Source organism: Colossoma macropomum, unplaced genomic scaffold (assembly GCF_904425465.1).
Source record: "Colossoma macropomum unplaced genomic scaffold, Colossoma_macropomum, whole genome shotgun sequence".
NCBI classification, from domain to species: domain Eukaryota; kingdom Metazoa; phylum Chordata; class Actinopteri; order Characiformes; family Serrasalmidae; genus Colossoma; species Colossoma macropomum.
The window spans coordinates 13,268,624-13,285,379 of NW_023494810.1; the positions used below are offsets into that span (position 1 = coordinate 13,268,624).

The following is a 16,756-nucleotide window of genomic DNA, read 5'->3' on the forward strand; positions in this document are numbered from 1 at the left end:
ATAACTAAAGTTTATTTATCAGGAAATGCAGCTTTTACTTTAAAAAAGACGTATAAAATTTTTTGTTATGACATCATAATTCAACTTTTATTATAAATACAGAAAAAAATTAACACAAATGAAAGTTTATCATTTGGTCATTTTAATTACAATTAAAAATGAAATAGTTATGCTAACATTACTATGGCAAACCGTTTCATGTTTTATGTTTTATGTATTTTAGACTTTTTTTGATCTTTGGAGTTAAGTAAGTGATCTGGACTGAGGAGGGTGAGTGAAATCATTTCTAAAGTCTACCAACAGATGGCGCTGCTGAACGAGCTCCTCGCTGCTGTGGTTCCGCCGCCGTCCCTGCAGGCGGACACTGAGGATCCTAAGCGCTTCTGCTGCTCAGAGCAATAAACACGGCGGTGCGTGTGGACGAGCAGCGAGCCTTTCCCTGAATAACTGTCACAAATAAAACCACACAGTATTCTCGCCTCACTCTATTCTGGCCTAATGAAGGAGCTTCGCCCTGACTGATCTGGGGAGATGGGAATACTAAGCATAACAGACCAGGTAATTCTGAAAAAAAAGCGCGAATTTGACATTTGCGCCGCATTTTTTGCTCCTTCGCTCTCTTTATCCCAGCTTGTCAAACGGGGCGGGTTTGGTGGTTAGCTAGCTAGCTAGCATATCTAGCCAGTGGCCTGCAACGGGACATCACAGGCATCACTGGGTTTCTCCCCCCGAGTCCTTATTTTTTTAATACCTTAGATATTTTGCTTATGAGCAGATTAAACACTGGTGTATGTGATTCCATGTTGTGTTAAAATATCGCTGCATTCGTTTAAGACGCTGGCTAGTTAGCGTTGGCTAACGTTACCTGTCTAAACAATTACATCAGCTAGCACAGTAGCGTTAGTACTATACTAGCTAGCTGGCTATATCAGACATTTAAGCTGTCCAGCTCACCCATTCCCGTCGTGATAGCAGTAGAACAGAGTGAATTACGTGTTTTGTTTTATTTCTTGTTGTATTATAGCTTAATTAGCTATAGGCATTTTCCAAGTCTTCGCCTAAAATTAGCAGCTAAACGTAACAACTGGGGCTAATATTAGCTAACTTAGCATAGAGGAGCCTGGCGTATTTGCAGCCTGGCTAATTTAAGTGTAAGTGATTTAGTTAGCTGGCTATTTCTATATCTTTGGATGTCGTAGTTACTTGTGCTTATGGCTGCAGTTGTACTCCGTCATGTTAGAAACTGGTCTCTTATTCGACAGATTCTTATTCGAATTTTCCGCTCCACCTTAAATGGCGCAGCAGTTGTACAGACGCTTGGAATGTAGTTAATTGCCGCAACATTTAAGCCATTTAAGGTGGGACGGAAAAGTCCAGGAAGGAGTCAGCTTCAGCTTTGTGCTTGGTACCTAATTTTGCAAACGTTAGTGTTTCTGGATTCATTTATCTGTAAGTAATAGAGAAACATTCTTCATCTACACTTAATATCTAATCAGGAGTAAGTTGGCCAGAACAAATAAATTCTAGTCTGTACTTGCTGAGAATGCTTGTGTGTGCCTCTGCTTCAAACTGCTGCACATGCACTTAATAACACACACTGTAATGCACATAACTACTGTCTGTGCCATAATCCTTCTGAAGAGCCTCTCCCACTTTTTGTAGTCAGTGCAGATATGCACTTTAACTTGTTGCAATCTACATATCTTATGTGTTTACGTTCACGTCACAATTTATATTTACTGCTCAACTCTCTTAGATCTACATACTCTATATATGTACCTCAGTACTCCAGTACTATACTGTATCTCCCATTGCACATCCTTTTTCTTGCAGTTTGTTTTATGTTTATATACAGTACATCTTTTTTTCTATATTCATTTTATCTGATTTAATTTTATGCACCAAGAGACATTCCTTGTACACCTGGTATTTGGCAAGTAAAGATTCTGATTCATGGAAGAGCATACGGCTGGCATATTTGTCAGACAAGTAGGTAATTTGGCATGGAAGCAGCAATGGAAATATGGATATACAAAATATAGTACTACTTTGTCTAGGAAGGGTATGGAAAACAGTTTTATTGTGTTTTAGTGATAGTTTTATTGCAGCAATAAGTAAATCCTGACGTCCATTTGACACTGGCCAGATTAAAGGGAAATTCCACCACATTCCTAAATGTCTGTGTAATTCAATGACAGTCAGTCAGAATGGTTTGATGTTAAACGGTTCACACCTCTGTGAACACCTCTGATTTTCTTGATGGTGATAGGAACCATAAGAGCAACGTCTACAACATAGATATTGACATTTACTATTCAGAGCCACCAGTGAACCTACACGTGTCTCCTGAGTTTTCATATGTTACATTGATGATGGTAAAATAGTGGTAAATCTGCAGAAATAAGTTTTGTTTGGGGACTATTTTGCCTCACAAAGCTCTGCATGTATCCCTCCACCATGACTGGGTAAAACTACACCTAAGGCCAAATTCTTATTGCAAATGTTTCATAAAACAATATCTCAGACAACAGGCAGTGTATTGGCAACCATTCCATGTGATAACTTTCTGTGAGGGAGCTTTTAAAGGCATCAAACTCTACAGATGTTTGGTTCCTGTCACTGCTGTTGTCAACAGTTCAGACTCTTAAGTTTCTTGTTTTTGAATTTCACATCAAACCACTCTGAATGACTTTATTTCTTAACCATTTAATTCTGCAGAAATGTAGAAAAATTGGTACCCCTTTAATTGTACAGTTTTTCGGGTAGTAATATTGGTAAATCTGAAAAATGTGTTTTCTTTGGGTACTACTTTGTCTTACAAATGTCCAAAATCTTCTCAAAAGCTATTGTTAAATAGTGTCTCAGACATCAGGCAGCATATTCATAACCACTTCATGTAATAACTTTCTGTGAGGGAGCTTTTAGAGGATTTTAATAAGTTTCTCCAGGATCACATCAAACCTGTAGATGTAGAAAATTTGGTGAAATTCTCCTTTACTGCAAATTGTACTGCCTGCAGAAAATTACCCAAACCACAGCACAGCAGCTGTTCTTTATTCAGCCAACCCACAGATATAGTGTTTTTTTTTTTTTGTTTTTTTTTAGCAGCAAAGTTTTTTCGCATGTTTGGATTCTTTCTTCGGTAACTTTTAAATGGTGGACGAAAAAAAAGTTAACACATAAATGATCATTGTTAGCAACCGTGGCAGTCAGCTTCCATTTAGCTTGTGTCTGAAATTAGTGTAGAACACGTTAATTTCTGTGTACTGTTGGAACCGAGAACTAAAGCATCTACAAATTACATTGCAAGTGGCATCACTGGGGTCCAGGCACTATTATGGTGACCCCAATAATTTTAGGGGTCATTTATGTTCAGTGTTAAAGTCGGATACGGATAAAGACAGAGCCTTCTGTCTGTGTGCTGCGTTGTGCATGTTCTCTGAAAGGTTATGGACACGGACGAAACGGAGTGGTACCACCGGAACTTCCGCAGGGGGGCAGTGTAGCCAATAGTTCTTGTGAGACACAATGCTAGTTACTCTCATTGGTAATGTAAGTGGAAAAAAATTTCCATCCACATTTCACAAAGTATTTTAATGGCCTCAAACACGCCATGGTCTACACTGGTGCCTCTTTCATCTCTTTTGTCGATGGTATGTTATTACAACCTCCTCCATCGTTGCCATGTTTGTTGTTGTCAGAATCGTTTCTCAGTGTTTACCCCTATATTTAAGTTTGAGGATGTTCTTGTTAAAATCACTTAAATGTTCTCCCAGGAGCGATGCAGCTGGACCCCCTACAGAGGACTGGTTTCTGAACTTGCCACCTTTTTCACCACTTACAAGTTTTTATTTCTGTACATGTTACAATGTTGCAGCCAACTCGAACGTCAGAAAAACATGAACAGGCCAGTTAGTGCTTTGTAGATGCTTCAGTTTACTTCATGTGATTGAAAATGGGGTTGTTACAGCACCATGCTTTCACGGTATATGATTGGACCTTTACATCACCGTTTACTTTTCTAATACCTCCACCTATTCCCATCTACTAGCTGAAGTTACATGAAACACTAATTTTTTTGGCTCTGCAGTCCATGCCTGCTGTAAACATGCTGCATTGCTAATTAGTAATATCACGCATGGCACCTACCAAATGCATAGAAAACGTGACTTTATGGGCCATAAATAAACCAAATGACAACTTTGTGAACACAGAATTTTGCTGCATCGTCACTCTAAACAAATGTATGTGAATAATTTTTGCGTCCTGTTTAGCGTAATTTAGCTAATAATCATGTAATGCAGATATGGATAAAGTTAGAAAAGGTAACAGCTTGGCTCAGAGTTGCACACCCAGCCACACAGTTGGAAGTCTTTTAACTCTGACAGAGTGAGAACCACCACCTTAAACAACACAGTGACCTACAAACATCTCAAGCTCTTAATGCTACTAATTAAATGTGCAAAGGGATAAAATCTTTTCTTTTTTTTTTTGATCGTTTCATACACTAGGATTTATAGTGGTACCTCACAAGAGAAAACAATTACTCTGTTTTAAGGATGAATAGATTGTTCGATACTGTTAAAGGATAACACCAAATAATGTGTTAAATTAAAAGCACGTGTGAGCGATGATATTAACACTTCATAATCATTTTTCCTTCAGTTTTCACCACCTTCTTGTGTGTTTCAAGTGGTGGCTTGATACCATAAACACTTTCAGACCGATTTCGCTATTTGAAGATTAAAAAATCTGATATATCCAAAATATATGCCAATATCCTAAAGAAATACATAATGTAAACAAAGATTTTCCCTAACATTTGTTTTGTGTAGTTATTTAAAAAGCCTCACCAAGATAACATAATGTTCAAATTTAACATTGGGATTTCACACTGTAGTGTTACAAACACAAACATCCGTCATATTATTGTTTAAAGAATTTAATGATTAACTGGATCACATGCGGGGGCATCTAAACATGCCGCGTTACTCATAACTATACAGGAACTCCTTTTTGAGACATGAATAACGTCACACAGTGTATCAGTGTGCTCTGCACTCTTAACAAAACAGTGCGGTTACAACACATGCACTACCCATTTCAAAGAGAAGCTAGATAACTGCCAAGCCTTGTTAGATATTTGATAAGACACTAGATACTAGATAAGTTGGCTTTCTGTTCGCAGCTTCTTGCTTCAGAGTTTTCTGTTACTACTGGTTAACTACTGGTGTAACTGCTGCACTATTTATGGTGGAACGGGAAAGTTCAAGCAAGAAGCTGACTTCAGCTTCGTCATTTAAGCTGAATAAGTTAAACACTGTAGTTTAACTGCTTATTAATGTTAGTTGTTTTTCACTGATAAACATAACAACATTTGCTAGATTTGTGGGTAACCTAATTTAGCAATGAACAGCGTTATAAGCTGCTGTAAGCAATGTTGCCAGAGAATTTTTCAAAGTGACGAGCTAGGGAAAAAAGATAGAACCGTTGGTTGTTTACTCGCTAGAGCTGACAGACTGTTTAATAAATAAATCTACGGTCATTTTTGTCAGCAGCTTAGCCTACAAAACTCAACTACTGTAACGTTAAACATAGGCTAATTCTGATGTTTACCTGACAGTACCGGTGTAATAACAATTTGTCCTGCCCATTGAGTGGTCCTACTGAGCATGTGCATATCGTTTATTATACCATAGTGATACTGTTGCAAATGTTTTATTGTGTTTTTAAAGTAAATTCAGTACAGACTCAGACTTAATATTATTACTCACTCCCTGAGGAGGTGATTTAGGCAGTCAAAATATCCTCATTATTCTTTTAATACTGGTAACGTTTTCTGAAAAGGAGATTTAGGCTGTCAAATTATTCTGCATTTTCAGTAAATGTACAGATTTCAGTGCTGGTAGCATTTTCTGACAGGGTAATTTAGACCATCAAAAGTTTTATGTACTACAGTTTTATGTAAAGTGCTACCAAAAATATGCAGTACGGTAGAACATTTTGACAAGGTAGCACAGTTCATCAGAACACCGGCTTTCACGTTACTGCAGCAAACACAGGCACGGCTGACAGAAATCTTGCCAGGCTTCTTTAGGCTAAGAAGAGAAGCAATGGGGACATTTTTGGTATTAATGAAGTAAAGTATTTCACGTGACAAATAGCATTACTCTGTTCAACTCTGCTTGGGTCAGCTGGTTGTTGTGATTTGTATCGTTCCAAACGGGGTGTTTCAGAGCACCCTCTGATGGACAAACTACGTGACGACAACACTCATAACATGTTGAAGTATCAGTCTTCTGCCTCTTCATTTCTCTTTTAGTTGTAATTTATCGGTCGTTATGAACAACTGTAGTGATTTATCTGCAGCTAGTTCATATCGGCCGATAATATTGACATGCTAATTTGTCAGTAATACTTTAGTTGTCATACTGCGAAAGTGTCAAACTGTATTACTCCTAACTGAAAACCATCTACTTTATACGTTAATGCTTCTACATAACCGAGTTTTGAGTACATTATTGAAAATTGTATGAAACAGGTTAAAGGCACTTTTTTCCTGTTACTTCGTCCACCAGAGGTCAAATTCAAGACAGTGATGTGCTAGAGCTGGACAAAATGGCCAAAAGAGTTATAAATCTTTTGTAACATATCCATTTCCAATATGTACAGGAACATTTAACTTTACACAGAATAAAGTATATTGTCATTGTGTTGTTTCTGGTCTGTTGTTTAAACTTACATATGCAACAACATGAACATTTTCTCTTTCAGACACCCCTGGTCCAGGCAATATTCAGCCGAAATGCAGAAGAGGTGAAGTTTTTGTTGCACAAGAAAGATGACGTTAATGCACTGGTAGGTGATCACATGATCAGCTAAATTATTCTGTAGCGCCTTTAAAAAGTTAAATGTGCACTGGGAGTGGAAGACAATCAAAAACGTGTTCAAATAATAGAATATCAATCATCAATGGAATCAGAATTTTCCCAAGTCGTTTTGGGCCGTTTCTTTTGGAACATTCATCATGAAATTGACACACAATGTAAAGACCAACAGGCATATTCAAATCATGTCAAAAACAGAAAAATGACAAAAATTACAGCTCCAAAAAAGTTGGGACAGTCTGTGAAATTCAAATAAAAACAGAAAGCAGTAATTATTAAATTCAGTTTGACTTCTGTTAGATTGAGAAGAGTTAAAAAATCAAGTATTTGCACAGCTTTCATGTCTGTTACCATAAAGACTCGTTCATTAAGTCTTCTGTTTGTTTCTCTGTTTTTAATGTTGTTAAAAAACTGCAAAGGCTGTCACTGAAGATAATCTGAAGAGGCACGCGTATCAAAATTAATTTACAAATGCCAGACTCAGCCAGGCTGATTATCAGTTGACCCTGAGTAAAGACAGCAATATGATGATAAATAGCCATGATAAGTTCATTGAACCACTAATTTAATACAGTTTTAAAGATTTCTCCAAATTTCACCAAATTTGCTATTAATTCCTCTCCAGTGAGCGACAGAGCTTTTATTGGAGGTATTTCTAAAGGCTTCCTTTTTGGCTTTTCCAGTGTTGTGGAATCTTTGAAATGCTTTGCACACCATGCTTTTGTTTATTTAAACGTATTTTTATTTTTTGGACTTAAGAAACACTTGTTTAGTTGTCCAAATAATCAGTCAGTTACTTGATTACTGTTGCAGTCGATGGTAACGGTCCTGCTGCTGTCTGATTCTCTGACATTAAAGGACATAAATTTTAAATATTAATGTTGCACAAATGTTTAGATAAGATGCAAAAGGTCAGATAAAATGTTAACCAATGGCTGTTTTTTGTTGCAGGACCAAGAACGCCGTACCCCTTTGCATGCTGCTGCTTGTTTGGGTGATGTCCGCATCATGGACCTCCTCATCAAATCAGGTACGATCAGAATGTCACTTTTTCTGTATTTCACAGTCAGTGTGTATTTCCTGTCAGTAAAATTTAATATCAAAGGGAAAAAACCTCTCAGGCTCTGTAAAGAAGTTAAAAACAAATGAAGTAGACCACCCAACATTCAACCAATCAGGACAAGGAGGTGTATCACCTTTCCTGTCGCAGTTACGTTTACCTGTGTCTCTGGAAACATAACAAATATTTTTTTCCTCTCTTATCGATTAATGAAAACTTAGCCGACAATAGTTTGTACAAGTTTAGACAGTTTAAACAAGCAGCTGGGCAGCCAAAACCACATAATTTTGATGCATTTTCCATTTCTCGCTTACAATTTGTACAAAAAGCAGGTGGAAACAGCAACTGTTCAGGCCGAATATTAAGAAAAGGAACAACACTCAAAAACTTCTCTGTTACAGGTTTAATACCTCGATACCCTGCTTGATACGCATAACAACAACAGAAGCAGAAAGGAAACGATCTGTAGACTTATGGAAATGTTAAAATAATTCACAAACAACAGCCAAAGTGCAGAATATAACTAAAAACAATAATTCGTTGTCTTGGTTGACCGATCTCTGTTGTATAAATATAAATAGCCTTTATTATCATGTAATCACAGTTATATAGTTTTTTTCTTAGATAATTTTGTTTTTCCGGTCCAGTGTATTGTGAAATTTGGTTTCAGCCAAGGATTTTCATTGCAGTGTATCAATAGTGACTCTTATTTTATTAGGTGCTAGTGTTAATGCTAAGGACCAAGGGTGGCTGACCCCGCTGCATCGGGCAGCTGCCTCAAGGAATGAAGTAAGGCTTTTAATATTTATTGTTATTTTCATACAATGTTCCATCATTTCCCTTACTTAATTCTCTATTTTCCATTTTCAGAGGGCAGTAGGATTGCTGCTAAGACAGGGCGCTGAGGTCAACGTGCGGGACAGGCTCTGGCAGACGCCGCTGCATGTGGCTGCTGCTAATCGGGCCATAAGATGTGCCGAGGCTCTCCTGCCCCTGTTGAGCAGCCTCAATGTTGCAGACCGGAATGGTAGAACAGCCTTGCACCATGCAGCCTACAGTGGACACACAGAGGTAACACTACCTTATTTCTTAGGCTCTTGGGCTCGACTTGACTCGGCTCGGCTCAACTCGACTTGCTTTTGGTACCAGCTACTTCATTTTCCACTGCAGATGTAGCGCCCCCTCAGTGTAGCTGGTCAGCATAGTGATGCCAAATGAAACTGCTGAGATGTGAAGGAGACAAATTTAGTTCAGAAGAGCCTGATGGCAGCAAAACAAAAGACTGCTGAAAAAAAAGGAGAGTTTGGGAAAAACTACATCCAAGTTCAGATGACGAGACGATTCTGGTTGCTCAAAAAGGTGACGCAAAAGGCCATGCTAACCTGATAGCTAACGTTAGCATATGTGTTCAGCGATTCTCTCTGATCAGTCAGTAGTGTTTAGTTTTTTGTACGTCACCTTTTGCTCGCTTGAAATCTCAATGGAAACGAGACCAAAAAAGTACTGGGTACCAGGTACCAATTTTTGCCTAATGGAAAACCAAAAAAGGTAAGATGAGTTGCGTCGAGCTGGTACCACGCAGTGGAAAAGCGCCTATACTGACCTGATTTAACTCATTTTGATTGGACTATTTTGTTTTGGTTTCTTCTTTAATTCTACAGAGAACGATAAATCTTTATCAAACAAAAAAAATAAATACCATCGTTATTTTACAGACATTACCTGTGCCAGAAAGTGCGGTTCAGTAAAAGTTGTGGTTGTAGTATATTTTCTTGTTTAATTTGGCCACGAAATTGTAATTAATCTGGTTGTAAAGAACTGGATTGTGAATGTCACTTAAATGTGTAGGAGGATCCAATATGTTGCTGAGCACTAGCTATACCGTATAACACTCGCATTGTTATTATTGAGAATTTTGATTTTGAGGATTTAAAAGATGTTTACTCTTTGCTGCCAGTTAATTAATTTTTTAGTTAACAAGAGATCATATCTGCGTATAACTTATACTTTAGACCAAATCTGATGTTTGTTACAAATTTTATTCCATGATTTAAAGACTGAAGAAGGAGACCTGACTCCCTGTTTTTTGTGAATCTGGTACATTTCACGCAAACTGAAAATCATGCATGCCTGCACCACTTTCTCTTTCTTCAGTATATGTATTTTTCCATTCCAGATGGTGACCTTGCTCCTGAACAAAGGGGCCAACCTGAGTGCCAGTGACAAAAAGGACCGGCAGGCTATCCACTGGGCCGCTTACCTTGGTAAAACAAATTCTTATCTTTTCATTGTCTTTTTACATAGGTTAATAACTGAAATGTATCTTGTGTGACTCATTTCTTAGTGGAACAGCAGAATCTCTAAGCTCGAGCTTTGTATATTTGTCCAAACCCAGCAGGATTAATAATAAACTCTTGTGTTTGGAACAGAAATCTGCTGATTATGGGTGACTCTGATTGTGAATTCCTGTTATTGGTCAGTATAATTTTCCCCTCCTGCTGGTGCTTGGTGATGTAATCAAAAATCAGAAGAGTCATTATGTTGTGATGGAAGATTAAACAAGAATCTTTTAAATGATGTGATGAATTGTGCCTGAACCAGTTTTTGTGTTGAGAAAAGGGATGTGATGAAGGTCTAATGGCTTTTCCACTCAGAATGGACAGTCTTGGTCAGCGAAAAGCTGCATACACATTTTAACTTAACTGACCATATTGCCTTGTTGTGCTTGTTCTTGATGTGTGTATAACCTTCCCGTCACTGTGTTTATGGGCTGTTTTTAGCCATGCGTAGGCAGTTTTATGCTGTTCTTGGATGGAGGTAATAATTTTAGTGTTATATAGTTGAGGGCGTGTGGTTTTTGTTTGTCCCGCAGTTTGCCAAAATTTTCCACTCTGTAGCTTTTAGCCAGTTAGTCACCTCTCCTCATAAAGGTCTGCAGTTAAATAAGTTACAAAATGTGCGGCTGGACACAATCTATATTGAGTACGTACTAATGTACAAGTGCGATCAAACTCGTATAAAGTCTGAAAAATGCTTGATTTCTGGTTAAATAATCAAATCTATTATCAGTATAGTCGTATGTAAGTGAGATGCATGAAAAAGAGCTCTGCTCTGATTGACTTACCTGTTTTATGCCTCATTCAAAAAACACTCAGAGCTGAAACACACTTTAGCGTGAATGGACTGCTGTAAGCTGAGTAGGTGGATATACGAAAGTGAGTTAATCACAAAAACAATGAAAGTGTCCACAGATGAACTGCATAGACCGGAGAGCAAAAGGGACATTTTGTTTACATACTACATTAAAGTATTTCAAATAAGCAAGGCAAATTTGATTTTTAATTATATGGATCGTTTGAGACTGATATCTTCTGATTGGCTGTTCAGTATCATGCCTTATTCAAAAAGCTGTCCGGCCTGAAACACTCCTTATAACTTCTGTGTGAACTGCTGTCGGCTCAGGATATACAATAGTGCAGGATTTTGTGATAGCACAGCTAGCTCAAAACGAGCTGTTATTGCAGATTCATTTGCATGCACAGATTGTGTGGACTGAGGACTGAATCGTACATTTTGAAACAGTATTTACATCACATTTTCCTGTGTATACTGAGTTATGCCTTTGTTTTCTGCCTAATCAGGGCATTTGGAGATCGTGAAGCTCCTGGTGTCTCGCAATGCTGATGTGGCGTGTAGGGATAAGCGGGGTTACACCCCGCTGCATGTAGCTGCTATTAATGGGCACATCGACGTGGTCAAGTACCTTCTCCGACTGGGAGCTGAGGTAAGATCACAGTGCATCCTCTGCATTTTGAAATGCATTGATTTTTGATATTGATTGAGTAAATGATTTGACAAAGTGCGAGCTGTTGGGGATGCTGCTTTTAAATAAAACAGAATGTAATTTTTTCTGTCCAAAAGGATCCAGAGAGTCCATCTAATTTTTTTTTTTTCAAAATCCTGAGATTTTTTAAAAAAAAATTCTGCATAATTAAATGATTAAAATGTAGACAGAGTCATTCAGAGTGGTTTGGTGTGAAATGCTCTGTTCTAGAGGAACTTACAAAGTCAGAATCGTTCACAGTGGTGGTGACAGGAACCAGACGTCCACCTCCAAAAGCTCCCTCACAGAAAGATATTACATGAAATGGTTATGAATACACTGCCTGATGGCTGTGAAATTGATTTATGATAGTTTTGAGAAGATTTTGGCCTAAGTGGTTTTTAAAATCAATTTATGCGCATGTAGCTAAATGAAACACTGTAAGACAAAATAGACCACAAAGAAACCTTACTTAGAACTGATCATCCAACATCAGTACCTGACTTCACTAATGCTCTTGTGGCTGAATGCAGTCAGATCCTTGCAGCAATGTTCCAGCATCTAGTGTAAAACCTTTCCGGAAGAGTAGAGGCTGTTACTGCAGCACAGACTCACTATTAATACCCTTCATTTCAGAAAATACTCTGTCTACAGGCTTTTGGTGCCAGGTGTTAATTTTCATTTGTTTTCCTTCCCTCTTACCTCAATCAGATTGATGAACCAAATGCCTTTGGGAACACTTCTCTCCACATGGCCTGTTACAACGGGCAGGAGGCTGTAGCCAATGAGCTGGTGAACCGCGGGGCCAACGTTAACCAGCCCAACTTACGAGGCTGCACCCCCCTGCACCTGGCTGCTGTTTCCACCAATGGGGCCCTTTGTCTTGAGCTGCTAGTCAACAATGGTGCCGACGTCAACATGCAGGTCAGCAAAGAAGCTTAAACACTTCATATGCACAAATGCACTGTATAAAACAGTTTGCTAAATATTTTAGGGTCGGATGATGTCTACCTAACTGACATACAGCGATGTCTACAGGGAAGTTAAGTGTTCGTTCTTAAAAGCTGGCTGTGTTAAAACACTGTGTCAGTCATCTGTCAGTCATCGCTGATGGATGATAGCATCGTCTGTCAGCCCAATCTTAAATTATTAAGTGCATAATTCCTTATGGGGCTACTTTGCAACAATGTAATGCGCTTACATTTTCATCTAGAATGGACTGAGTTTTGTACAAAAAAAATCACGTGCACAGTTTTCCATTTTCCCCAGATGTAATTAGCTGAGACATATTTGGCTTTTTTAGTTATAAACTAGTGCTACTGGGCTAATGTAGCTGACGAACACTAGAGGTCAGTAGTCACCCAAATCTTTTCTGTAAATATAATCACAAAATGTCTCTCGACCCATTCAAACAGCAGCCAGGTCTTCTTACTGTGACTTACCGCAAGCTATAAAGATGAAAAAAACATGGTTTATGCCGAATTCTCTACAAAATCCTACTCTTGCATTCACAAATTTTATTGTGTCTATTTAAAATAACTGTTAATCTTAAATTTCAAGCAAAAGATATGTCTAAAAGTAGAAACAGCAGAAATCACAAATTTCTGGACTCCACAGGCCAGAGTGTCATGCATGCATGCCAAGGGGAGTTGGATTTTGTGGGGAGGCAGAAATAGACACAACACCTATGCCTGCAGCTTTCAGCTCCACAAAGAAGTTTTGTTTGATTGTATAGTTCACAATAAGTACACATACTGTGTACCTAAACCACATCAACGTATAATTAGGACATTAATGTTAATTTTTTCTGTATCTTATATTTTAATCTTTGGTTTTCAGAGTAAAGAGGGGAAGAGCCCTTTGCACATGGCCGCCATTCATGGGCGCTTCACCCGTTCCCAGATCCTTATTCAAAATGGTAGGATATACACCTACATATACATTAAAAGAAATAAACAGCACTGTGCAAATGTTTTACAGAATTAAAGAGCTGTTCATTTATGTACTGAGTGTTTACTTTTTTTAGAAAATAAATGCTAATATTATTGTATTAAACACTGTAAGTAGAGATTTTATGCATGCCACTGTGTTCATTAAACTATATACCAACCTCTCTTCAATAAAGGCCAACATTTAGTGTAGTTATAATCCAACACCTGTTTTGACTAATCAGTACTTCATTATGTAAGATCATCCATCTGGAACCAAATTTTGTTCAACAAACCAGTTCATAGCTACTTGAAAACATGAAATTCTTGTTCTTTTTTCCTGTAGTTATGTTTATTTCCATTTATACGATTGATAGATGTTGCTCTTATAAGCACTAACCATCTTTCAAATACTCAGAAAACTCTGAGAATATGTTAATTTAGTATGTAGTATTTATATATCACAAACACACAGGGCAAATATTGGAAATATGTTACTTTATATCATTCTTCTGTTTTAGGTGGGGAGATAGACTGTGTTGATAAATATGGCAATACTCCTCTTCATATTGCTGCTAAGCATGGCCACGAGCTGCTCATCAGCACTCTGATGACTAACGGTGCTGATACAGCCAGGTAAACTCGGCGGTTCCTATCTATGCACTTGTGCTTAACTCTTTCAGAGGACTCTTTACTATGACCTTTTACTGTAAGTCTAGTTTACACTTCTAGCATAATGTAGCAACTGAACTTTCTTTCCTCACTTCTATATATTCCTTCAAATGAAAACAATATCAAATACATTGTTCACTGTAAAAGTACCCTGTGGCTGAACATCAGCTCACTCAACTGGGCAGGTGGTTTTCACCACTGCTGTCCCAAATGAATGTTTTACTTGCGTCAGGCAGTTATTAATGTTGAACCTTGCTTTAATGAACACTAAATGTGGCCCTGTGGGCAGTATCTGTAATGTCCCGTGTATAGTCTGCCACTTACCACCTTATTTTCAAAAACGGTTTATGTATTGCTCTAAGAGACTGTTTGTTTTTTTCATATATGTTAAACACAAATCTGATTTGTTGATATCTGCTCAGGTTAATAACTTGCTGTTATGGCTGAAATTATAAAAATAGTCTGTGGGAATGTTCGGTTTTCTTTACTGAATCCCCTTTTACAAGAAACTGATCCAGATCTTTTTACAATCATCTGTGTCTTTTTCTTCCTCTCCTCAGGCAAGGGATTCATGGGATGTTTCCATTGCACTTGGCGGTGCTCTACGGGTTTTCAGACTGTTGTCGAAAGTTACTCTCCTCAGGTAGGAAAAAAAGTCTCTTTTAACTTCAGATTTACTTTACATTACTTTTGGTACTTTAGGTTACTTTTACTGTTTCTGTTTTAATAACCATGCAGTTTTGTTTGTAAGTAATTGCAGAGTGATTTTTGTTAGTATTCCAAGGAATTTTAAATGAATCACTGTCTGAAATACCAAATGTTTAATTCAAGGCTAGTTACATCTGCATTGATTAAACCATACAGAATCACATAAGCAGTTTCCTTTTTTTCCTCCACCTTTTCCTAATTACGTCACTTTGTTGCAAGTTCAAAGTGAATTCCACCAATTTTTCACATTTTTAGCAAAATTAAAGGGTTTAAGATGTAAGCAAAGTGATTTAGAGTGGTTTGGTGTGAAATGCTCCATTCTAAACAAACTTAATGAGAAACTTATGGAGTCAGAATTGTTCACAGTGGTGGTGATAGGAACCAGACGTCCACCCACAGAAAGTTATTACATGAAATGGTTATGAACACACTTCCTGATGTCTGAGACATTGGTTTACAATAGTTATAAGAAGGTTGTGCCCTAAAATACCTGAAATGCACTTAAAATGCTTTCATGTTGGAGATATACCTGCAGGCTGCTATGAGGCAAAGTTATGTGGTTGCACTCCATATAAACCTAGTTGAAACTACACTAAGTTTGGAGACCCCTCTGGCACGCAGTGTGCAGAAGAACATTTTGTAATGTGGATTGTGCTTCGGACCACTTCTTTGAACAAATGTGTCTGATAATTGAAAGAGAATTAAGAGAGTTCAGTCAAAACTTGGTGAAAGACACGTCCTCCGAGGATGTGTGTGAATTATCTACTATTGTTGTTATATTTACCAGTATACTGTTGATTTTGAGATCATTTGAAACCTAAACATCGAGCCGGACCTTCTTTATGTGCCTGTGTGTGACATTAATACATAAAGAAGTACGATGTGGTGTGAAAAACTCCTGACCCAACACTTCTGACTTTTAAATGATTATTTCGGGCTTCACAAGCAGAATCGCAGCAGACTCACCATATTTCGCCTGTTTTTGTTATTATTCTCCTGACTCAGCAATGCTACTTCTTTCAGTTTTAAAAAAGTGCATAGTGCAGCTTTAAATTGGCCTGTAAATAACTTTTTGATAAAGTAATGGCTAACGATCATGGTCTTTAGAGTGGGCAGTGATTCTTATATGGTTAAGTCAGTACAGTCAAAGCTGAAGTTTTGTGTTTTTTCCTTTATTTTTAATTTTTCTAAAAGAAATATCCTTTGATAATGAAAGTTGGTGTAGTGGAATCTTTGACATCACCTCACATCGCAATTCATTTACTCTGCCTTGGGAAGGTGCAGACCTTACGTAGAGATTGTTTCTATGTTAAACATGCACTTTAAGTGTAGAATACGTCACTTAACTCGCACAACATCATATCATTAATTGCTTATTTGTGTATTCTTCAACATCCTAGGTCAGCTGTACAGCATTGTATCGTCTTTGAGTAATGAACATGTGCTGTCTGCTGGGTTTGATATAAACACCCCAGATAGCCTGGGGAGGACTTGCCTACACGCCGCCGCCTCTGGAGGGTATGACTACTGGAAAGGCTTGGATTTCATTTTCTGTTAGATTGTGTGTTAATACATTATGTGTCCAAAAGTATCCAGGGAGCCCTTTTGTTGAGTTCAGCTACTTTAATGTGCACTTTCCATCTCCATAAAAAAAAAGCATTGACCAGTAGAATGTACC

General features: G+C 37.9%; 1 protein-coding gene across 2 annotated transcripts in view; it reads left to right on the forward strand.

Moving 5' to 3' along the window:
- The first annotated feature begins 407 nt into the window (after positions 1–407).
- Positions 408–16,756, forward strand: part of ankrd52b (ankyrin repeat domain 52b) — a 30,773-nt gene continuing 14,424 nt past the window's right edge. For both annotated transcript variants that reach the window (XM_036560213.1, XM_036560212.1), the window contains exons 1-12: positions 408–558; positions 6,775–6,858; positions 7,839–7,917; positions 8,666–8,736; positions 8,818–9,018; positions 10,124–10,211; positions 11,589–11,731; positions 12,482–12,694; positions 13,610–13,688; positions 14,220–14,334; positions 14,931–15,013; positions 16,479–16,596. In XM_036560213.1, the coding sequence (XP_036416106.1) occupies positions 532–558; positions 6,775–6,858; positions 7,839–7,917; positions 8,666–8,736; positions 8,818–9,018; positions 10,124–10,211; positions 11,589–11,731; positions 12,482–12,694; positions 13,610–13,688; positions 14,220–14,334; positions 14,931–15,013; positions 16,479–16,596 (1,301 nt within the window). In that variant the 5' untranslated portion in view covers positions 408–531. The remainder of the gene's footprint in view (positions 559–6,774; positions 6,859–7,838; positions 7,918–8,665; positions 8,737–8,817; positions 9,019–10,123; positions 10,212–11,588; positions 11,732–12,481; positions 12,695–13,609; positions 13,689–14,219; positions 14,335–14,930; positions 15,014–16,478; positions 16,597–16,756) is intronic.